Below are 24,814 nucleotides of genomic sequence, written 5' to 3' on the forward strand. Positions count from 1 at the left end.
CAGCCAGCGTCAAAGGTTTTATTGGAAGGGAACAGCAGTAGTGTTACCATTACCATCTCAGCCGCTGTATTTGTATAAAGCATAGTTCATCATTGTTTTTATTTGGGCCAGAGATTGCACGCAACTGTTATTTAGTAGCATCCTTGAGCTAGCTCTCAAGGCTGAAGCTCACTGCAGCATGACATTGATGTTCTGTTTTATTTTTTTAAAATTTAAAGTCAATCTGCTAATAAAGTATACAGTAATAATGAGGTATAACTCTATATATTGATTCTCTAATACTGTAGCAAACATGTTCAGACATTTGTACTGTTTGAAAAATATTATATATTAAGATTTGATATCAGAGATTGCTTGAACATCTCTACGGGTTTCCGTAGTAATATAAGTGTTTGATTGATAGGAGGCTCAAGGCAAATGTTTAGTGCTCTCGAGTCTGGAGATTTCCATCGAGATCGGAAGAAACATGCTACTTTTAAATCACATGTTGTGACATTTTAAATATTGTGTCAGAAAGTTACATCCGCCCTGAGTCTCTTGCCAAGCTATCATTTATTCTATGTCTTGATTTTCTCCCATCTGCATCTCCTTGAAAAGACACATACTTTAGCAGGCGCTGCAAAGCATCTGTGTTTGCTGTGTCACCCGGGATGGAATGACTATGAAAACAGCAGTGTTCAGCTGCTCCTCCAGACCCCCCCTCCCCCCTACAAGACAATGGAATCATTCCCTCCTCCTTCCCACAGGGTAACAAATAGATATAGGCTGGGTGTTCTGTAAGAAAAGCACAGTTTCCGAAGTAACTCAACTCCAAGTTCAGCTTTCTCCTATGAATGTGTTGTTTTCCTCAGCACTGTCAGTTGTTTTGTAGCTGCCTGTGACTGACAGGACCTCCATGGTGAAGAGGCACAAAAATACATTTCAGTATGAGTATAATGTGGCCTAAGGAATACTATGGAGGAATCCTGGTGGAGCTTATGTGAGTTGGTGAGAGAAAAGAGAGCGCCACAGGGAGAAAGAGACAAAGACAGCGAGAGTGAGAGATACTAGTTATAGTGAGGGAAGACTGGGCTCACGGGTGCCTAGACAGGATGCAAATTGAAACAATTGTCAGTATCAATGAAGACATTTTTTTTTTTCTAAAAGACCTCCAGAAGGAATTCTTCCTCTTACACAAATTTATCAAGGAAAATTGCTTCCCTCCCTTACTTTCTGTCATGTGTAAAGCATCTGGCTGTTAGATCAATATGATTGTGGAGTCAGGGCAGCTGGCGAACATTCAACGGGGCCCCAGAGGTCATCTCTGTGTGAGTCTGTTGCTCGTCACGCCTGGCTTTTATTACTCTCTCATGGCCGTGGCATAGAGGGGGACTGGGCTGGACACGCCATGGACTCACAACACTGTTTTACCACTGTTTCATTGCGTAATTTGGAGTATAAATAAATAAAATAAAAAGTATTTTTATTACTGTCCTACTTTCAAGGACAGGATGCCTAGAATGTTATGCACTGTACACTCAACTGTCAATCAACCAGTCACATTTGTAGAGAGATGAGATGAAACAACATACCTACAGTGGAATTCAATGTCATAATGTATTACGACAACTCTGTTATCTATCATTTTGAACTGAAGACATCTTAGTTTTCATCAGTTTTAAGAGAAGTTGTTCGCATATCAAACTACACAAAACAGATTGTTACAGTACGTGTAATGCCAGTGTTGGCGTCTGAAAAGGATTCCATTTGAAAACATTCAGCCACGTGTGACTGTGAAATACACTATTGATCCTAGTATGAGGGCGTAGTGGAGTGTGACGCAGCAGCGAGGTGACTACAGATTACAGCCTGTCTCAAACACTAAACCATTGGTTTATTACAAGGAGCCTTGAATTATAGCATAGATCAATAATGAAAATTAGTCATAAGTCTGAGTTGTGATAATTAAAACATTAAACTTTTTCGGCACAGATGTAGTGAGCAGAGCTCCATGGGTGAAAGTTAAAATACATTTCTCAAAGGTTCTTGATCTATTTTTGAAAATGGAAAATGTTATTGACTCAATTACTCACTTTTTTTGCATCCATAACTTTGTTTCTTGGAAAAACATATGTGTCTGTGTGTTTTTTATTCTTTTGCTTTTTGTCCAAAAAGGGATTTTGGTGAGAAGTGTTGTAATTCTGACTGGTTTCCTGTGTTCCCTAGATCATAGATGAGGAGGACACCCAGTTCATGACCAACTGTCCCCCGGCTGTGACGGAGAGCACCCCCCGCAGGAGGACCCGGATCCAAGTGTTCTGGACAGCACCACCTTCTGGCAGCGGCTGTGTCATCCTCAAGTGGGTACCTTTTTTTTAATACTGATACTATTACAACAGTTATTACACTACTACCACTACCATTAACCACTTGTCCCATCTTGATTACTGTCCGGTAATATAGTCAATTGAAGCCAAGAAAGACTTGGCAAAGCTGTAGCTGTTTTTATTAAATGTGTTTGAGTGTCCCCTCACAGTAATATTTCTCATTTAAATCTAGAAGAGAAGCAGTTAGTCTCTCGTCAACCCTCAACCAGGAAAGACTGGCATGCATGTTGTTGATGTAAGTCCTGTATGTGCAAGGCGCAATGCTCTGTTTTGAGCCAGCTACAGCTTTGCCAAGTCTTTCTTTGCGTCACTTGACTATATTGACTATATTACCGGACAGTAATCAAGATGGGACAAGACCTGTTAATGCTAACAATTATTTGTTTCAGAATACTATTTCTCAATATTGATACAGATGGGGTCAAATATATTGGCACCTTAGCACAATTCACAATTTCTTCTAAAATAAGAACAAATTCTTATTTACAATGACAGCCTGGCAAGAGGCAGAATGCCTCCTGTGGGGATGGGGACTGGGATAAAAAAAATTAAAAAAGATAAACAGTCAGACAACACAGACATACGACACTGTCAACAGTACAAATACAACAGCAAACAAAGTGTGTGTGTGTGTGTGTGTGGAGGAATGTGTGTGATGTGTTTGAAGTTCAACAACATGCTTCCTTACTTATGGCAACGCAAACTAGTGAACTCAGGTGACAACTAGAGACAACTACATGTCTGCATGTTGCTAGTGATGTCCACCCGACAACCCTGTAGAGATCACGATGGTGAGTTAGACATCTCAGATTGGTGACCAAACGAGGGGCTGCATGATACAGAGTCAAGAGCCTTCAGTATAGAGCTTGAGGCTTGCACATACATAGTATCACCGTAGTCCAACACAGAAAGAAGTTTGACGACTCAACTATTTCCTGGCGGCAAAGAAAAAACAAGCTTTGCAATGCCACAACCCTGGCATTGCAAACACCATGCTCTACCAACTGAGCTACAGGGAAGGCTGTGTCTCCCAATGTTGTTGGTTTAAATAATAAACAACAGGGGACCTAAAATGTATCCTTGAGGCACACCCGAGCACAACTCTATGGTGTCCGACTTACAACCATCTGTCTTAACACACTGGATTCGATTTGACATGTAGTTCACAATTCACTGCAGAGCATGACCAGTAATCCCAATACACTTCAATCTCTGCATCAAGACAGTATGGTCCACAGTGTCAAATGCCTTTGACAAGTCTATGAATACAGATGCACAATGACTATCATTCAAAACCCTCAAAGTGTGTTGTGACAGTGCTGTGGCTAGACCTGAAACCTGATTGCGTACCACTCAAAATATTGTTTTCCTGGAGTGGAGGGCTGCTTATTGACTAGGGACTCCAATACCTTTGCCAGGACAGGCAATTTAGATATGGGCTGATAGTTATTAGGGATGCTTGTTGCATACGTCCTGGAATACTTTATGGAAATAAGGAAAGGCTAATTCAACATTAGGGATGAATTCAACTCTATTCCAGGCAATTTAAAAAACCCTGAGTATCAAACTGCTTCCAGTTTTTTTCATGACGATACGTGGGGGTAGTTTAGAAACCATCCCTTACATAGACAGTAGCACAGAGATAACTTTTATATAATTTGCAAAACACCAGAAGCATTAAAACAATGGAGTGTTGTTTGAAATAAGATCAATCAAAGACCATTTTAGAGGACACTTTTGCACTCAACCTTGTTACATTGTTAACTATCAGAGTTGGATGTCAACCAATCTAGGTTCAGGTCACCCATTAGCACACATTCAGATTGGACATTCTGTGAGTATAATAAAAAAATACAATCCAGGAGCAATCAATAGCAGATGGGGGTCTATAACAACAGGAAACAACAAGATTCAAGGATGCGCAGGGATTTGTATTGAAAGACAGATATTCACATTGCGTGGGTTTGGTAGAAGAAGTCAGAATGATCGCTGAAATATTCTCTATGTATATAGCAATGCCATCACCCTTAGATTTGCGTTCAGAACGAAAAACATTGTAACTATCAATGCTGTCGGGCTGTATCACCGCCTGGTACGGGAACTGCACCGCCCGCAACCACAGGGATCACCAGGGAGTGGTGCAGCCTTCCCAATGCATCACCGGGGGCAAACTACCTGCCCTCCAGGACACCTAGAGCACCCGATGTCACAGGAAGGTCAAAAAGATCATCAAGGACATCAACCACCCGAGCCACAGCCTGTTCAAATCGCTATCATCCAGAAGACGAGGTCGGTAAAGGGGACCGAGAGACTGAAAAACAGCTTCTATCTCAAGGCCAGCCGACTGTTAAATAGTCATCACTAGCCGGCTTCCACCCAGTTCCGCAAACCCTGCACCTTAGAGGCTGCTGCCCTATATACATAGACTTGGAATCACTGGCCACTTTAATAATGGAACACTAGTCACATTAATAATGTTTACATACTGCTTTACTCATCTCATATGTATATACTGTATTCTATACTACCGTATTTTAGACAATGCCACTCCGACATTGCTCGAGCTAATATTTACAGTACCAGTCAAAAGTTTGGACACACCTAGTCATTCCAGGGTTTTTCTTTATTTTGCCTTTTTTCTACATTGTAGAATAATAGTGAAGACATCAAAATTATGAAATAACACATATGGAATCATGTAGTAACCCAAAAAAGTGTTAAACAAATAAAAATATATTTGAGATTATTCAAAGTTGCCACCCTTTGCCTTGACAGCTTTGCAAACTCTTGGCATTCTCTCAACTAGCTTCATGAGGTAGTCACCTGGAATGCATTTCAATTAACAGGTGTGCCTGAATTTGTGGAATTTCTTTCCTTCTTAATGCGTTTGAGCCAATCAGTTGTGTTGTGACAAGGTAGGGGTGGTATACAGAAGGTAAAAGACCAAGTCCATATTATGGCAAGAACAGCTCAAATAAACAAAGAGAAATGACAGTCCGTCATTCATTTAAGACATGAAGGTCAATCAATCTGGAAAATGCCAAGAACTTTGAAAGTTTCTTCAAGTACAGTCATAAAAACCAAGCACTATGATGAAACTGACTCTCATGACGACCGCCACAGGAAAAGAAGACCCAGAGTTACCTCTGCTACGGAGGATAAGTTCATTGGAGTGAAATTCACCTCAGATTGCAGCCTAAATAAATGCTTCGGAGTTCCAGTAAGACAAAACATCAACTGTTCAGAGGAGACTGCGTAAATCAGGCCTTCATGGTCAAATTGCTGCCAAGAAACCACTACTAAAAGACACCGATAAGAAGAAGATACTTGCTTGTTCCAAGAAACATGAGCAATTGACATTAGACCTGTGGAAATCTGTCCTTTGGTCTAATGAGTCCAAACTGGAGATTGTTGGTTCCAAACACTGTGTGTTTGGGAGACGCAGAGTAGGTGAATGGATGATCTCCGCCTGTGTGGTTCCCACCGCGAAGCATGGAGGAGAAGGTGTGATGGTGTGGGGGTGCTTTGCTGGTGACACTGACTGTGATTTTTATTTAGAATTCAAGGCACACTTAACCAGCATGGCTACCACAGCATTCTGCAGCAATACGCCATCCCATCTGTTTTGGGCTTAGTGGGACTATCATTTGTTTTTCAACAGGACAATGACCCAATACACCTCCAGGCTGTGTAAGGGCTATTTGACTGAGGAGGGTGATGGAGTACTGCATCAGAATACCTGGCCTCCACAATCACCCAACCTCAACCCAATTGAGATGGTTTGGGATGAGTTGGACCACAGAGGAAATGGAAAAGCAGCCAACAAGTGCTCAGCGCATGTAGGAAATCCTTCAAGGCTGTTGGAAAAGCATGCCTCATGAAGCTGGTTGAGAGAATGCCAAGAGTGTGCAAAGCTGTCATCAAGGCAGAGGGTGGCTACTTTGAAGACTCTTTTTGAATACTTTTTTTTGGTTACTACATGATTCCATATGTGTTAATTCATAGTTTTGATATCGTCACTATTATTCTACTGTGTGGAAAATGATAAAAATAAAGAAACTCTGGAATGCGTAGGTGTGTCCAAACTTTTGACTGGTACGGTATATATTTCTTAATTCCATTATTTTACTTTTAGATTTGTGTATATTGTTATGAATTGTTAGATACTACTGCCCTGTTGGAGCAAGGAAGACAAGCATTTCGCTACACCCACAGTTACATTTGCTAAATATGTGTATGTGACCAATAAAGTGATTTGATTTGCCAGTGATATATTTTTTGAGCCAGGTTTCAGAAAGCTTACAGTACATTTGGAAAGTATTCCGACCTCTTGATTTTTCCCACATTTTGTTACATTACAGCCTTATTTAATCTACACACAATAACCCGTAATGACAAAGCAAAAACAGGGTTTTAGAAATGTTTGCAAATTTATAAAAAGGGAAATATTACATTTACATAAGTATTCAGACCCTTTACTCAGTACTTTGTTGAAGCACCTTTGGCAGCGTTTACAGCCTCAAGTCTTCTTGGGTATGACACTACTAGCTTGGCACACCTGTATTTGGAGAGTTTCTCCCATTCTTCTGCAGATCCTCTCAAGCTCTGTCAGATTCGATGGGGAGCGTTGCTGCACAGCTATTTTCCGGTCTCTCCAGAAATGTTCGATTGGGCTCTGGCTGGGCCGCTCAAGGACGTTCAGAGACTTGTCCCGAAGCCACTCCTGCTTTGTCTTGGCTGTGTGCTTAGGGTCATTGTCCTGTTGGAAGGTGAACCTTTGCCCCAGTCAGAGGTCCTGAGTGCTCTGGTGCAGGTTTTCATCAAGGATCTCTCTCTTTTGTACTCTGCTCCGTACATCTTTGCCTCAATCTTTACTAGTCTCCCAGTCCCTGCCGCTAAAAAACATTCCCACAGCATGATGCTGCCACCACCATGCTTCACCGTAGGGATGGTGCTACAGTGGTTCTTCCTTTAAAAGTTGTGAGCTTGCACTGCGGGACTTAGAGGTACCCAGCGTCATGGATTCATTGCTCCAGACCACCACAAGGGGGAGTTAGAGCACTCATTATGCATTTGGGTCCCAAGGTTTTTATATAACCAATCATATCGAGTGATTCCAATGACAAGTTTTGACGCGAGCCACCCGTGCCTGGTGGCGTTTTTCAACAAAGATGGCTGTCAAAACATTACGGTGGAACCAAATGTAAGTAGTTCTAACGTTCATGCAAGAAATGTACAATTGAGAGGAATATGTTAGTTCATGTAGAGAAAAACGTTTCTGGCAATTTTTTTGTGGTTTTCTAAATAGCGAGATTATCTGACTAGCGAACATTAGCCAGCTAGCTAGTGTTAGGAGAATGAATTTGTAATTTGTGTTTGTTTTAGGGACTCCTGAGAACACAAGCAAACCAGGCTGTCGTCTTGTGAAACAATGGATGTAAACAGTCTAGCTAGCTAAAGCACTTACAGCAAATTGAATGTACAATTGTGTAAACTTGCCTTGCAATGCAGCTGAAGTAACATAGCTAGCTAACTACTTATTTGCTTATTGTGTAGTGGAGGATATCAGTAACTGTATGCCTATGGATGTGTAGATAGCTACAGTAAACGTTTGGTATGAATATTAGTTCAGAATCTATGAGCCTCAGCTATCATAGTTGTTGTAGCAACTTCAAGACTGAATGGCATTAATGAAGCCTATGGATAGAGTAGAATATAGTAACTTTATTGTGCCAAGGATGCAAGTCCTATATACAGTTGAATTCAGAAGTTTACATACACTTAGGTTGGATTCATTAAAACTCATTTTTCAACCACTCCACAAATGTCTTGTTAACAAACTATAGTTTTTGCAAGTCGGTTAGGACATCTACTTTGTGCATGACACAAGTCATTTTTCCAACAATTGTTTACAGACAGATTATTTCACTTATAATTCACTGTATCACAAATCCAGGGGGTCAGAAGTTTACATACACTAAGCTGTGCCTTTAAACAGCTTGGAAAATTCCAGAAAATGATGTCATGGCTTTAGAAGCTTCTGATAGGCTAATTGACATCATTTGAGTCAATTGGAGGTGTACCTGTGGCTGTATTTCAAGGCCTACCTTCAAACTCCGTGCCTCTTTGCTTGACATCATGGGAAAATCTAAAGAAATCAGCCAAGACCTCAGAAAATAAATTGTAGACTTCCACAAGTCTGGTTCATCCTTTGGAGTAATGTCCAAACTCCTGAAGGTACCACATTCATCTGTACAAACAATAGTACGCAAGTATAAACATAATGAGACCAAGCAGCTGTCATTCTGCTCAGGAAGGAGATGACCGTACTTTGGTGCGAAATGTGCAAATCAATCCCAGAACAACAGCAAAGGACCTTGTGAAGATGCTGGAGGAAACGGGTACAAAAGTATGTACAGTGAGGGGGAAAAGTATTTGATCCCCTGCTGTTTTTGTACGTTTGTCCACTGACAAAGAAATGATCAGTCTATAATTTTAATGGTAGGTTTATTTGAACAGTGAGGGACAGAATAACAACAAAATCCAGAAAAACGCATGTCAAAAATGTTATAAAATGATTTGCATTTTAATGAGGGAAATGAGTATTTGACCCCTCTGCAAAACATGACTTAGTAATTGGTGGCAAAACTCTTGTTGGCAATCACAGAGGTCAGATGTTTCTTGTAGTTGGCCACCAGGTTTGCACACATCTCACGAGGATTTTGTCCCTCTCCTCTTTGCAGATCTTCTCCAAGTCATTAAGGTTTCGAGGATGACGCTTGGCAACCCGAACCTTCAGCTCCCTCCACAGATTCTCTATGGGATTAAGGTCTGGAGACTGGCTAGGCCACTCCAGGACCTTAATGTGCTTCTTCTTGAGCCACTCCTTTGTTGCCTTGGCCGTGTGTTTTGGGTCATTGTCATGCTGGAATACCTACCCACGAACCATTTTCAATGCCCTGGCTGAGGGAAGGAGGTTCTCACCCAAGATTTGACGGTACATGGCCCCGTCCATCGTCCCTTTGATGCGGTGACGTTGTCCTGTCCCCTTAGCAGAAAAACACCCCCTTAGCATAATGTTTCCACCTCCATGTTTGACGGTGGGGATGGTGTTCTTGGGGTCATAGGCAGCATTCCTCCTCCTCCAAACACGGCGAGTTGAGTTAATGCCAAAGAGCTCCATTTTGGTCTCATCTGACCACAACACCCAGTTGTCCTCTGAATCATTCAGATGTTCATTGGCAAACTTCAGAAGGGCATGTATATGTGCTTTCTTGAGCAGGGGGACCTTGCGGGTGCTGCAGGATTTCAGTCCTTCACGGCGTAGTGTGTTACCAATTGTTTTCTTGGTGACTATGGTCCCAGCTGCCTTGAGATCATTGACAAGATCCTCCCGTGTAGTTCTGGGCTGATTCCTCACCGTTCTCATGATCATTGCAACTCCACGAGGTGAGATCTTGCATGGAGCCCCAGGCTGAGGGAGATTGACAGTTCTTTTGTGTTTCTTCCATTTGCGAATGGAACTCTGTCTTTACAAACCACATAGCATATCATTACAGCAGTATGTACCGGTATGTTAGCTAGCTACCTAAAGTTAGTAGTTATACATCAAACTTGCCAGTATATTAACTATAGGCTATCTAACTACCCAACGTTTATTGACTTGATTATTCCAGTCATTCTTAGCTGAGCGAAATGGTATAGTCGTTGTGCGTTCTCAATGGACATTCGGGTGCTTTCGTAAATTCGCTCTGGCTATCCATAGGAGAAGGTAAACATCTGCACCTCGATGGTGTCAACTGTGCTTATGTCTGCGTAATGAGAAGGTAGGGAAAAAATGAAAACGGACTATTTCTGGTCTAGCGATCGATGACAAAGGAGCTCATTGACCAGACTTACATAATTCCAAAGAGGAGATTCTCCTGGTTTTAAAATGGTGCCTGACTTGAAAAAAACGAAATATACACAGCGAGATATTTGGCGAAATAGACCAGCATGCCTCTCCATAAGAAAATAACGGGGGTAGCTCAGCGTTCCAAGGGCAAAAAGTATTTTGGGGCTAGCATTTGATGACAACTGAGCTAGCTTCCCAGGCTCACATAATTAGAAAGAGGAGATTCTTATGATTAAAATGGCATCTGACTTGAAAAAAATCGAAATATACACATTGCGAGATATTTGACGAAATAGACAGATATGCCTATATTTCCCCCATAGGAAACAATGGGAAGACCACACAGTTCCAATATTATTATTTTTTTGTTTACATTTTAACTATAAAACAACGTGAGCAGGTCTCATTGCCAACAATAGCGAAGCAGGCATTGTGACGTTGAAAAATAAGCTGGGAATAGAATGTTCGAAAGGCGAGTTGTTGCCACGGTGCTCAATATGAGTTGGCAGGGTGAAAAATGCACTAAAATAAGGCTTGTTTTTCTGCGATTACTTCAAAACGACGGCAAGCAGCTTGGAAATATGGTTATATTATGAAACTGGGCTCCACGGCAGATACAATTAACTAGTTTTTATCAGAAAAGAACGTTGTTAAGAATTTCATGTGTCCAGCGTACTATCTTCACGGATTTCAGAGCACTCTCGTCTGAGTGTACCAGAGCACAGAATAATTAATTTACAAGCGCTCAACACCCGTTGAATATGGCCGGTGTCAGTAAACGTCGGGAAAAAAGTGGAATTAAATTGTTTCCAGCAGCACATTTACAGTCACCAACGCTCTGGTTAACACGAAAACTACCTTACCAGCTCAGCTAGGGCGAGTAAAATGGTCAGAGTGGTCTCATTTGTGTCTGGAAGTAGCTAGCAAGCTAGCCAACATTAGCTTGGGTGCTTGACTGCCGTTGTAAGACCAGAACGCTCAAATGAACACTACTCCTCGGCCCGAATGTCCAGTTCTTTATATCTTTAAAAAAAATAACTCAATCTGGCTTGGTGTGAATATACAATCAGAGGGGTGTACAATTCTTTATAGAAATGGGAGAATCTTTGGTTAGTTAATGTTGGTTCTGATTAGTAATTCACCTGATTCAAATAAAATAGTTGCAATATCTGCTAATTGATCATTACTGAGAAGCTTGTTAACCAGATTTTTGTCCTGCATGTCCAGAATGGCGTTCAAATCTGTCCAGATAACCAGTTGTAATTTTAATATTGCAGATAGATTGTTGCGTCTATCAATGCAATTGTCTGTATCATTTCCAATCCCCCATAGATTTTTTTTTGTAAATATATATATCCATATACATCCATAAACATTCATACATATACACATTATATACATACATACACAAACGTTATTATTCCTCGCAAACCCTACCACCCCTCCCCCAATAGGAGTAAACTAATAAACAATAACACTTAGGCTTCTACCTTCAGTTTATACGTACATACTATACACATTTTACAGACACAATCTATTTTACAATAGTTATATTTTGTTTGTTTTTAGTCCTGGCCTTCCTCTGTTTCTGATGTCCATCCAGTTTGATTTCTATTTGTAACAATGCTATTTCACAAAAGTTCTGAACCTATATACATTTTACAGACCCGGTATATTTTACATTTGTTATCTTATTGTTATTAGTCCCACCCTTCAGTTACATTCAACCCCTCCCATCTATCTCTTAACACCATCCATTTTGGATTTCTATTTGCCATTTATTTTTCAACTGTGCTGTGATGCGTCACAAAAGTACTAAACCTTTCTATTCTCATAGTTTCTACAGATTGTAAATTTAAAGATAATTTTTGCTAAAATAATTATTATATTATTGATCAATTGACTATGACTTTTCAAATCACCCAGTATTGCTATCTGCAGCGTTAGTTCTAGGTAAATGTTGCAATTCTTCCATCATTCCTGGACCTGTAACCAAAAACGAGCTACGTATGGACAGTACCAAAATAAATGATCTAATGACTCTGCCTCCTCGCAGCAAAATCTCATCTATCTATCTATCTATCTATCTATCTATCTATCTATCTATCTATCTATCTATCTATCTATCTATCTATCTATCTATCTATCTATCTATCTATCTATCTATCTATCTATCTATCTATCTATCTATCTATCTATCTATCTATCTATCTATCTATCTATCTATCTATCTATCTATCTATCTATCTATCTATCTATCTATCTATCTATCGCAATAATTTTTTATAATTTCAATTGAAAAATTTGAAGTTTTGAATCCGGCGTCGTTTTGCGTGTCAATTCATAAACCATGTGCCATGGAATCGGTATATCGAAAATCTCTTCCCAACTATTTAGAAATGTATATGGCACAGCTGTCAACTTTTTGGTCCTTAAATGAAACTGGTATATATTTTTTATTTATCACAATTTTCTTTAACCATTTCTGGTCTTTAATCCAGGGCCGACAGACACGTTCCTTACTTTTTTCCCTCTTCAACTTGCCTTTACCATTTTTGTGGTAATGTTGCAATAAGTTGGTTGTAATTTTGGGTAGAGCAGACATTTCCATGTCTGTGTTAGCTGCATGTGTGACAACTTCACCAGTCTTACTTATGATATAATTTACAGACAGTACTTTTTTTTTATTTTATCGAAAAATACGTTTTTAAAAAATCTATTAGTATATTAAGTTTAACCACAATATTGGGGTGAGACGTTCTTACTAATTTACTAGAGAACCATTTCTGATTTAAGTATAACTTTTGTATGTGTGATGCCTTGAGTGAGAGGTCTAATGATTTAATATTTAATCATTTCTGCCCTCCGAATTCATATTCATTATATAAATAGGCCCTTTTTAATTTTGTCTGGCTTGCCATTACAATAAAATTGAATATTTTTTGGTTCATATAATTTAAAAAGCAGGTCAAAACCATAAGCAAATAGGTAAACTGTGATATGACTAAAGAGTTCATCAGGATGATTTTTCTACAAAATGTTTTCCTTTCCATGACAGCAAGATCTTATCTATTTTTGCTAACTTTCTATAAAGATTTATTGGAGTGAGATCATTTCTTTCTTTTGGGATATGTATACCGAGTATGTCCACATTTCCCGTCAGACCATTTTATTGATAAACTACACGGTAATGTAAAAGTTGCATTTTTTTAGTACACTTATCATAATTTGGTTTTAATCCAGAGAAGTTAGAAAAAGTATATTGATCCTCTGAGGCTGTGGAGGGATTCTAATTGTGGTTTTAAAAGAAAACATGAATCATCAGCGCACAATGACACCTTTGTTTTTAACCATGAATTTCTAATCCCTTAATATTATTGTTGGATCTAATTTTAACAGCTAACATTTTGATGGCAATAGCGGACAACCTTGTTTTACTCCTCTTGACCGTTTAAAACTGTCTGAGACATAGTAAATAATGGCTATTTTACACCTAGAGTTACTATACATTTTATAAGAGATTCTCCAAAATTGAAATATTCCAGGCAATTATATATAAACTCCAGTCGTACTTTATCAAAAGCCTGTTCAAAGTCAGCTATGAAAACCAGGCCTGGTTTCTCCGATATTTCATAGTGTTCTATTGTTTTCAGTACTTGTCTTATATTATCTCCAATGTATCGTCCATGTAAAAAACCTGTCTGATAAGGATGAGTAATATCTGACAAAACCTTTTTTTAATTCTATGCACCAAGCATTTAGCTAGATTTTTTGCATCACAACACTGAAGTATAAGAGGCCTCTATTTTTTTTAAATGGACTGGATCTTTATATATACCACTTGGATCCTGTTTCAGTAATAATGAAATCAGACCTTCTTGTTGCGTTTCCGATAATCTACCGTTTATATAGGAGTGGTTAAAACATGTTAAAACAACCAGTTGTAATTCATTTAAATCTAACAATATGCTGTTCAGGGAATAAAAAAAAACATAGGGTCATATGAATTTGGAACATGCACATTATTAAAGGGCATTTTCTTTCCATTATGGATACATTTAAGGAAAGTGATTCTGCTTTCTTGGTCTTCACCTTTAACCAAGATGGTAATTTTGAGATTCTTATCTATCATTATGATTACACCTTTAGTCTTGTTTGGGGCTTATGGAAAAAGCAGCCAGTTTGTACAAATGGTTCTCTATTCTGTGCTTGTCCTTTTGCAGCAGGTGTGTTTCTTGGAACATTGCTACATCAATATGGTTTCTTGCTAGGATTTCAAGACAGCTGGAAGGTTTAATAGGTGAGTTTAGGCCTAACGTATAGCTAGCATTACCATTATTATTTTTAAAGTTGTATTAATGATGTAATTATTATCTTTAGTGTTAATAAGCCAAGCCAATGGATGTAAAACAAAAACATGACCCATAGGATCTAGAGTTGGGATCAAGTTTACTGTGCTAATGCAGATACAACAAAAGAGTAATTGAGAGTACTGTATAACATGGCGAACTTAGCAAATTAGGCATTTGTGGTAAGTACATAGGGGCCTCCATCTTTTGTGCATGTCCGCTATTGAGTAAACAACACATTTTGTAGTTATCACTGTTTCGATTATATATTAATGTCTTCGTTAACATGTCATTTGTGGGGGATACTTGCTGATACAGACCTGAAATGAATTGACAGGAAAGCACTATCTGATTTAGTGTCTTTTACTGCATTGGAATTGTGAAGCCAGGAGGCGTTGCCTCAGTGTATTCCGGGAGAAGCTGTGACACTAGGTGAACCTAGCCAGACTAGTCAATTTACACTTTGTAACATACTCCCTCTCTTAATTCAAATGTCTCCTGGCATTTGAGCCACTTGAACTGTCTTGTACAATCATTGTTCCATTGCCCAATGGGAATATACTGTAAGATATCAGTCCACAGGGGAAGTTCTTGATTGGCCATTATTCCCATGCTGTTCCCAATTGAAGGCCAATAGAAATAGGAGGGTCGACCTAGCTCTGAGTAGGTGAGCACTTCCCTGGGCCGACGATCACAAGTTGAACGTCTGAATTCATGTTGATCATCATGGCACTCTGCTGGTATCATTGAGTCGGTCCCATAATTGCGGTTGTCAGGTGTCTCCACTGGATATGCATTATCTGTGTACTCTGAGTATTTATCTTGCAAATCCAGAGCCCCATTATGATCACTTGTGTTGCCATCAATGGCTGTAGTAGTCTTTGTCACACTATTTACTTTTTTGATTGTTGCTTCATTGGATGGGAGGAAATCTGCTGCAATAGGGTTCAGGTTACTCTCTTCCACTCTCTCTGGAACTGTATTTTGAGGGACCTTTGACACAGCGGTCTGTCATTTAGCAATTCTGGACACAAAGACAAAACCATCTCATTGTCATCAGAGAGGTCAGTGTCACTCAAATGTGAGTTCTGACTTGTGCTGATTCCTATTGAGTCCTCCTTGTCTGTCGTTTATTTGGATCATGGCCTAGTGTCTTTCCCTCTGTCTCGAGGCAAGTCATTGACAAGTTGTAACAAATTGCGGTGAAGGATTCTCTGCATCCCAGTGGCGTTTATTTGGATCATGGCCTAGTGTCTTTCCCTCTGTCTCGAGGCAAGTCAATGACAAGTTGTAACAAATTGTGGTGAAGGATTCTCTGCAATTTCTGTCCACAAAGGTCGAACTTTGTAGACAGGGTTTTCACCCACCTGTTCCACAACCATGTAGGTATACTTCTCCAAGCAGGCTCTCAGTTTTTCTGGCCCTCCTCTTTCCCATAGGTTTCTGACAAGCACACGGTCCCCAGGTTGAAGAGGTATGCTTATTTTTTTTAACTTTCCCTGTGCAAATGAGTGTTGGCTGTTCTTTGACGTAATCTGATAGCAAGTCATCTGAACAGGTAATTTTAAACTCATGGCCCAGGTTGTGGTGAAGTTTGGCTGGATTTCCAGAGTGTGGAATATAGTCATTGAAGATCTTTTAAGAGGTCTCACGTGACCAACAGGCATTATGGTCGATCTAATCACCAGAGCTCCGCAAACCCAATACCTCTTTTTTTTCATATTTTAAACACATTATTTCTATAATTAACTCTTAAAAAATGAACCAAAGACTGACTAACAATGCCAATGACCCAAGGAGGAAAGAAACATGGCGCTTCTCTGAGTTCTTTGCCTATAGTTAAGTGTCAGAAGAAAGCCCTCAGCACTGAAACTGAGGCCTTCATAGCTGGCTACATTTCTGAGGCGTTAGCCAAGCAACAGAACTCTTTTGAAGCTATGTCACAATGGGTGTTAGCTGATGCGGTGGAACCACTCAACAAAAAAACATCAAGAGACTTTAGCGGCTTTTGAAGCCCTTACAATTGACATTGAGAGATGGATGAAAGTGGTTGACAACCTGCCTACTAAAGTGGACAATCAGCAAGGTGGAATTAGGGAAAGCAAACAGCAAACGCCGCTGGTCCTGTTGTGAAGAGGAGGACTCAACAACGGGGCCATGCAAACACCAGGGAACCTATGGATTAAATTAACTGGTCAAGAGAATTTATCCACACCTTCAAGGAACTTTGAGGAACATTTAATCTAATTGCTTGTGATCATTTTGAACTTCAGCAACAGAGCACCAGCAAGCTAGTGTACTAGCTTTCCAGCTAGCTGAGTGATTGAGACAGTAATGTTACATATAAGTTACACTGGACGCTACTGAAGAGAATTAGTTAGCTAGCTAACAGTTGTGATGACTTAGCTGCTAAAGTTAGCTGTAACATTACTGTCCCAATCACGCAGCTAGCTGGAACGCTAGTACACTAGCTTGCTGGTGCTCTGCAAGTTAACCTAGATTCTACAAACAAAGTTTTATTTTACAACAAAGTTATGTTCACAACGTTCTGTGTTAACTTTGTCTAGTGGTAGCTTGCTATCTAGCTAACCTAGCCAGCAGCTAGCTAGCTTGTTTCACGTTGCTATGACAACTGCACAGCTAGAGTCAGCTAAGTCAGCTATCACCATCACCACTGAATGATTTAGATATCCATGTTTGTGCTACATTTAAGCTTAATTGTTCAGTCATTTGAGCATTTCTTGCCTTTCTCATATCTCCTTTGTGTCAGTTAATGCAAAATATTTAGGAAATGGAGGGATCTGGGGAGTGTTTTAGACACTGCAGTAGAAACCACTGCGTTCAGTCACGGGTCTAACATTGAGGGGAGAGGGAGAACTGTTGTGTCCTAACCTGTCAGGGAGTGGAGGGATTATTTGTTTCAATTGCTTTGATACATTTTGTAGGGTTATTAGGGTGGGATGGCAATCTGAAGGGTTTTGTAATTTGATTTTTAATTTTATCCAACAATGGATATGTTTACAGTTTTTCCTGGAATATCTGGTTTACAGTTATTTAGTTGGCAACTAAATTATCCATCAAACTGGAATTCAGATCAATTTAGTGATAATTTCCTGTAATCTGAGGGGTCCTAATGAGCCAAATAAGCAAATTAAATGTCTTGACGTATCACATAGGAATAAAGTTGACGTTGCTCTATTGCAAGAGACATCTTTTAAAGGGTGATGTCTGTAGACTTCAAAACAAATACTACAAACTGGCAGCTGCTTCCTTTTTCATATCGAAATCTAAAGAGGTGCTTATTCTACATAAACACAATTTACCCCTTAAAATTTGAAAAAGTGGAAATTCTAAACAGGGCCGATTTTTTTTATTTTTTTATTTTTTTATTTAATAATATATATATATTTTTAATATATATATATATTTTTTTAATGTTTTTATATATTTTTTTTATATATATTTTTTTTTATATATATTATTTTGAATTTATATTTTTTTTGTAATTTTTTTTATTTATTTTTTTATAGTTACATACAGAATGTTCCACTCTGTTATGGAAGGAAAATAGCATTTGTATCTATTTATACTCCTAACTCATATGACAAAAATGTTCTCCCTTCTGGAACCAGAAGCTTGCTCAATTTATCGGAATCTAAGCTTATTATTAGAACTGACATGGATGCCATTATTGATTTGGGGAACAGTGGGTTAACTGCCTTGCCCAGTTGCAGAATGACAGATTTTTACCTTGTCAATCCAGCAACCTTTTGGTCAGCCCCCTGCACCTCTCTGATTCAGAGGGGTTGCGTTAAATGCGGGAAAACACATTTCAGTTGAATACATTCAGTTGGACAACTGAATCTGTAGGTATCTGCCTTTCCCTGATTCTAAGCTAGATAGATCTGGACCTTCTCATAGCTCATCACAAGTGAATGCTTCCAAACAATTTCTTAAAGATCTTAATCTTAATGACTGTTGGCGATTTCATAATCCCACAACTAAGGACTATACATGCTTTTCTGCTAGATGTAAGTCAATTCTCGAGAAAGTCTATGCTTTAACAGTTACTGATATTGCATGTTACATGGAATTTATTAAAACATTACTGCCCATTCTATCTGATCATAATCCCATTCTTTGTCAATTTTCAAATCTTCCCAATGAAAAGCGTAGACTGAGATGGAGATTTAATAATACTTTAATACATAACTGTTTAGATTAAATTTAAATTACTTTTTAAAAATAAATTATCTCTCAGTGGAGGACTCAATTACTCCCGAGTGGCGCAGCGGTCTAAAATACTGCATCTGTGCTAGAGGCGTCACTACAGACCCTGGTTCGATTCCAGGCTGTATCACAACCGGCCGTGATTGGGAGTCCCATAGGGCGGCGCACAATTGGCCCAGCGTAGCCCGGGTTAGCATTTGGCCAGGGTAGGCCGTCATTATAAATAAGAATTTGTTCTCATCTGACTTGCCTAGTTAAATAAATAAAATTAACTGCAAAAGGTTTCATAAAAGGTAACACTAAACCTTTTTCCTCTCATTTACAGAAATTAACATTTCAGAAGATCAGTGAATTAGAAAATAATTGTACAATTCTGGAAGACTTGCTTAAAAACAACTATTCAACAGAGAGAAATTGAGCTAAAAACAAGTAGACTGGAACTTAATGACCTGTTGCAACGTAGAACAGAAATCATTATGCAGAGGGTGCGACAAATATAACATTTTCAAGGGAGTAGGCCTAGCCAGTTACTGGCACTGTAGCTTAAACATGCTGAAACAATAAATGCAACTTTTAGAGCATATTATTTTGATTTATACAGTTCCTCACATAGCTTTGATACTTGCCGACTGCTTGTCGGCAGTTCCTGGAGAACCTTATGTTGCCCAAACTTTCTCAGGAAGGAACCTGTCACTTTATTACATTTACATTACATTTCACTTTATGTGAACTGAAAGCTGCTCCTTTTAAATATGAAGAAAGGGAAAGTGCCTGCTTTTGATGGAATACCGCCTTAATTCATTCTCAATGTTTGGGATGAGTGCAGCTATTATATCCCTAATCCCTAAGAAAGGAAAAGACCTCACAGATTGTGCTAATTATCGGCCAATCAGTTTAATCGTAACAGAACATGAAGATGTATGCCAAAGTTCTAGCCATACGCCTATAGAAAGTTATGAACAAGCTCATGCATCCTGACCTAACAGGGTTTATTAAAAGTTAAATGTAATCGAAAATGTAATCTATGTAAACCCCAAAAGTAGTTATTTGTCATGAGGGCCATTAACAATAACTAGTAATGCTGCATACTCAAAGGATAAAATATTACCTTTCTTGTAAAAAATAATTATAAGTTGCTGAGGTGTTGTCACTTTTGAGGACACAAGCTCAAGTACACAGTACAAATAGGAAGAAAATATGAAATATTTATTATGAATAAGGCTTGAAATGACTTACAGTATATGCTTTCTAAATGTAGTAACGGCTAACTATAAGATTTCACCTTCCTTACAAATATATGCATTTTACAGTTGTATGTTTATTTTCTAAAAGTCTCTCTTGATCAAAACTTCTACCCCCATCACTGTGAACGTCTCACAGAGCTCTAGATTGGCTTCCTGAACTCATTAGGAACACGCCTTTCATCTCATATTGAGCTTGCCCTTCTATGACAGTGTTTTTTGTTTAAACTTACATGCTAAACATGTTAATCGATCTCTGAATGTGCTACCATGATGAAACCACTCTCTCCTGCCGCGCTACATGTAACAATTGCATGCATGTGCTTTGTCAGTGGCAGTGACGTAGGGTTCAGCCCGGAGATTGATATTTGGAAGAGCGAATTAAATGGTAGGAGGGACATCCCAGCTTCAAGTGGTTTCAGATTTCACATCCTACGTCATACAGGCTCAGAAAATATACCGGTACCAGAACCACGCAGGTCCCCTAAACAGGGGACTTTACATCTTAGAGGTTCGTCAGGCAGCCGATAATATGCTCTGCCTGTTTCATGTGATTGCTGAGGCTTCCAACCTGGATACCCCATATGCAGTGTTATCATTAGATGCAGAAAAGACCTTTGACTGCTTAGAGTGGGAATATTTATGGCTTGTTCTTGAACATTTTAGTTTTGGGGCTAGATTTATACATATGATCCACACCATGTATGTGAATCTTTCTTCTATTGTATCTACTGGCACTACCCTTTAGGTATTACAATGGTTCTTCCTGTAAAAGTTGCGTCTTACTGCAGCATACCTTGCGGGCTGCTGCAGAATTCTATGGCACGTTATTTAATTGTCAGCCATTGTTACCATTAATGCTAGTTAGTGCTAGTTTGACCACCAGAGGGCATCTTTGAGAAGCATTTGATAGTCTTCAATAGTGGCTGTACTAGAGAATTTAAAACCTTTTTTGTAAGAACATAGTATGGGATTGATTTTAAGAAATTTAGCTTTATTAATTTGATTATTATTATAGTGTTTCTATTCAAAGAAAAGCGAAAAAGAAAACCCTCAGGGTTTCGGTTAGGAAAATATGGCACTGTACAACGGGTCGGGAGTAGGCTACAGTACTAAGAGCATAACATTTCCACACCCTAATTGTCGTCTAACCAATACCCAAACTGAGATTCAGTGAAAATGAAAATCTCACTGATTTATCAAGACCAGTCCCCATGCTTGTCTCAGAGCAGCACGAAACAGTGACGAAATACTGTAGTTGACCACAGTGGGAAGACTATTTCTTCAAATCCTATTGCTTCTAACTTCAGTATGGTTTTTAAATAAGACCTACACCACTTTTAACAGCACATTACTGAACACTAGTGAGACTCATGTCACCTACAGTATATCTAAAAATATTTTTTTCAATGACTTGACTCGGCCAATAATTTGATTTCTAGGGAGTTTTTCCTAGGGAGTTTTTCCTAGCCACCGTGCTTCTTTCACATGCTTTGCTTGCTGTTTGGGGTTTTAGGCTGGGTTTCTGTACAGCACTTTGAGAATATCAGCTGATGTACGAAGGGCTATATAAAAATAAATTTGATTTGATTTAAATTTGATTTAGAGGATTGGAGGATTCTAAATTAATTTCTAAGGGGCATTTTTCGTTAGGGAAAATCTGATCTGTGAGAATATCTAAGGGACTTTTATATAATTCCAAATTAATAATAATAATCGCTTTGTTTAAAAAAATAACGATATTTTGGAGATTTTTTTTTTTTCAAATAACCTAATGTGAGCGAGAATAAGGCCATTGAACAAGGGGTGAGACATTCTTACTAATTTGTAAATTAAGCCAGTTTGTTAGTAAGAATGATTTATTTCTGTTTTTAGAGGGAGAGAAACCAATAGCCCACCGTCACCTCATGGGTCTCCCCGTCGCGGACGGCACGGGTATCGAACCAGAATCTGTAGCAACGCAGTTTTCACTGCTGCGCCACTCGGGAGGCCCCATCCACAAAGTTTAATGCTGATCAATTGCCTTGCACAAAGAATCAAAATACAGAGAGGTGTTGTCAAGTTTCTATTGTCCTGCTAATAGCCCATAATGGGCTATTATAATGCGTTGTGTCCAGGTCAGGATAACCCAAACATTTCTTTATTAAAGACTATCAGAAAGAATGTTGGTACTTATTTATTTTGATCCAAAGCCATGAATGAGTGAGCCACACAGCTTTATGTAGGTGCCGAGGCTATATGACTGTGCCATCAACTTGATTATTTAGCAGACATCACTTGCTTATATTCAATCAACACATATCTTAAGAATATCATGTAATATAATTGAACATTTTCGTTTCCCTTAGAATAAAACCCTAGTGTAAAAACAGTTTTAGGAAGTAATACTGATGAGTAGAAACAAAAAAATAAGTGCTTTTTCAGGGTGTGCACGTGCAGGACAGAGGAATAGTAATTCTTAAACTATTGTTCTAAATTCAGTCACCTTCTTCATCCTCATCATTCAGTTAATTGAAATTCAATTTTGAAGTAGTGCACAATTATCAGTTTCTATTTGGTTTATGTCGCCCATTCATTGTCAGTTAGAGACACCTATCATTCCAAATGAATTTCCTGAAGATGTGGTTAAACCCAGAGGTGTCAGCTCCTTGGCTTACTATAGAAGAGTCAATAATTTATCCGATTTAGATTAGAAGATTTATTTTCTGTATTGCCTCCTAAAAATGATGCATTATTGTTTGGACCTATTATAGCATACTGAGTCAATGTGTGGAAAGCTACAGAGAAACATGAGTTTTAAATGGCATTCATACTTTCCAGTATGGCATAATAAAGAATTCTTAGAATGTAATAAACCATTTACAGTGCATTCGGAAAGTATTCAGGCCCCTTGATTTTTTTCCCCCCACATTTTGTTACGTTACAGCCTTATACTAAAATGGAGGAAAAAACAAACATTTATATCCATCGACACACAATACCGCATAATGACGAAGCAAGAAAGGTTTTTAGACATTTTTGGAAATGCATTACAAATAAAAAAACGAACATATAACATAAGTACTCAGACCCTTTACTCAGTACTTTGTTGATGCACCATTGGTAGCTATAACAGCCTCTAGTCTTCTTGGGTATGACGCTACAAGCTTGGCACACCTGTATTTGGGGTTTCTCCCATTCTTCTCTGTAGATCCTCTCAAGCTATAAGGTCTCCAATGCCAAAATAACATGCAAAACAGGCAACCCCAACTGCCCTGGATGATGAGTCACCACTGGTCGCTGCACAGCTATTTTTAGGTCTCTCCAGAGATGTTAGATCAGGTTCAAGTCCGGGCTCTGGCTGGGCCACTCAAGGACATTCAGAGACTTGCCTCAAAGCCACTCCTGCGTTGTCTTGGCTGTGTGTTTAAGGTCGTTGTCCTGATGGAAGGTGAACCTTCGCCCAAGTTTGAGGTCCAGAGCATTCTGGAGAATGTTTTCCCTCGATCCTGACTAGTCTCAAGGTCCCTGCCGCTGAAAAACATCCCCACAACATGATGCTGCCATCACCATGCTTCACCGTAGGGATGGTGCCAGGTTTTCTCCAGACGTGATGCTTGGCATTCAGGCCAAAGAGTTGTTTCTCATGGTCTGAGAGTCCTTTAGGTGCCTTTTGGCAAACTCCAAGTTGGCTGTCATGTGCCTTTTACTAAGGAGTGTCATCCGTCTGGCCACTCTACCATAAAGGCCTGATTGGTGGAGCGCTGCAGAGATGGTTGTTCTTCCATCTCCACAGAGGAACTCTAGATTTCTGTTCAGAGTGACCATCGCATTCTTGGTCATCTCCCTGACCAAGGCCCTTCTCCCCCGATTGCTCAGTTTGGCTGGGCAGCCAGCTCTAGGAAGAGTCTTGGTGGTTCCAAACTTCTTCCATTTAAAAATGGAGGCCACTGTGTTCTTGGGGACCTTCAATGCCGCAGAATTGTTCTGGTATCCTTCCCCAGATCTGTGCCTCGATACAATCCGGTCTCGGCGCTCTACGGACAATTCCTTCGACCTCATGGCTTGGTTTTTGCTCTGACATGCATTGTCAACTGTGGGACCTTATAAAGACAGGTGTGTGCCTTTCCAAATCATGTTCAGTCAATGAATTTACCACAGGTGGACTACCACATCTGAAGGATGATCAATTTAAACAGGATGCACCTGAGCTCAATCTCAAGTCTCATAGCTAAGGGTCTGAATACTTATGTAAATAAGGTATTTCTGTGTTTTTATTTTGAATACATTTGCTAAAACCTGTTTTCGCTCTTTCATTATGCGGTATTGTGTGTAGATTGATGAGGACAAACATGTATTTAATACATTTTAGAAAAAAGCTGTAACGTAACAAAATGTGGGGAAAGTCAAGGGCTCTGAATACCTTCCGAATGCACTGTATATCAGATTCTTGGTCTAAGGGTATTTATACTTTCAAAGACATATTCAATGTGAATGGACTCTTCAGTTTCTAGGAAATTCGCCAGTGTTTTAATGTCCCAGGTTCATCATTTTGTGTTTACCTTCAACTCCACCTACCTATTCGAGCCTATGGGGTCCTCTGTGGAGCAGAATTACAGATTTACCGGTACACCCATTGGTCAAACTTCTAACGAACAGATGATCCTCAGAATAAGTTGTTTCTCATGTCTATAGTCAATTAATTCTAGCAGCACAAAAACAATGAATTTTATCCACTGAATGCTGAAAAGAAAT

General features: G+C 39.2%; 1 protein-coding gene across 4 annotated transcripts in view; it reads left to right on the forward strand.

Annotated features, from left to right (window-relative positions):
- Nucleotides 1-24,814, forward strand: part of LOC106573225 (spondin-1) — a 137,320-nt gene that overhangs the window by 13,034 nt on the left and 99,472 nt on the right. For all 4 annotated transcript variants that reach the window (XM_014148063.1, XM_045696944.1, XM_014148064.1 and 1 more), the window contains exon 4: nucleotides 2,206-2,339. In XM_014148063.1, the coding sequence (XP_014003538.1) occupies nucleotides 2,206-2,339 (134 nt within the window). The remainder of the gene's footprint in view (nucleotides 1-2,205; nucleotides 2,340-24,814) is intronic.

This window comes from Salmo salar, chromosome ssa16 (assembly GCF_905237065.1).
Source record: "Salmo salar chromosome ssa16, Ssal_v3.1, whole genome shotgun sequence".
NCBI classification, from domain to species: Eukaryota; Metazoa; Chordata; class Actinopteri; order Salmoniformes; family Salmonidae; genus Salmo; species Salmo salar.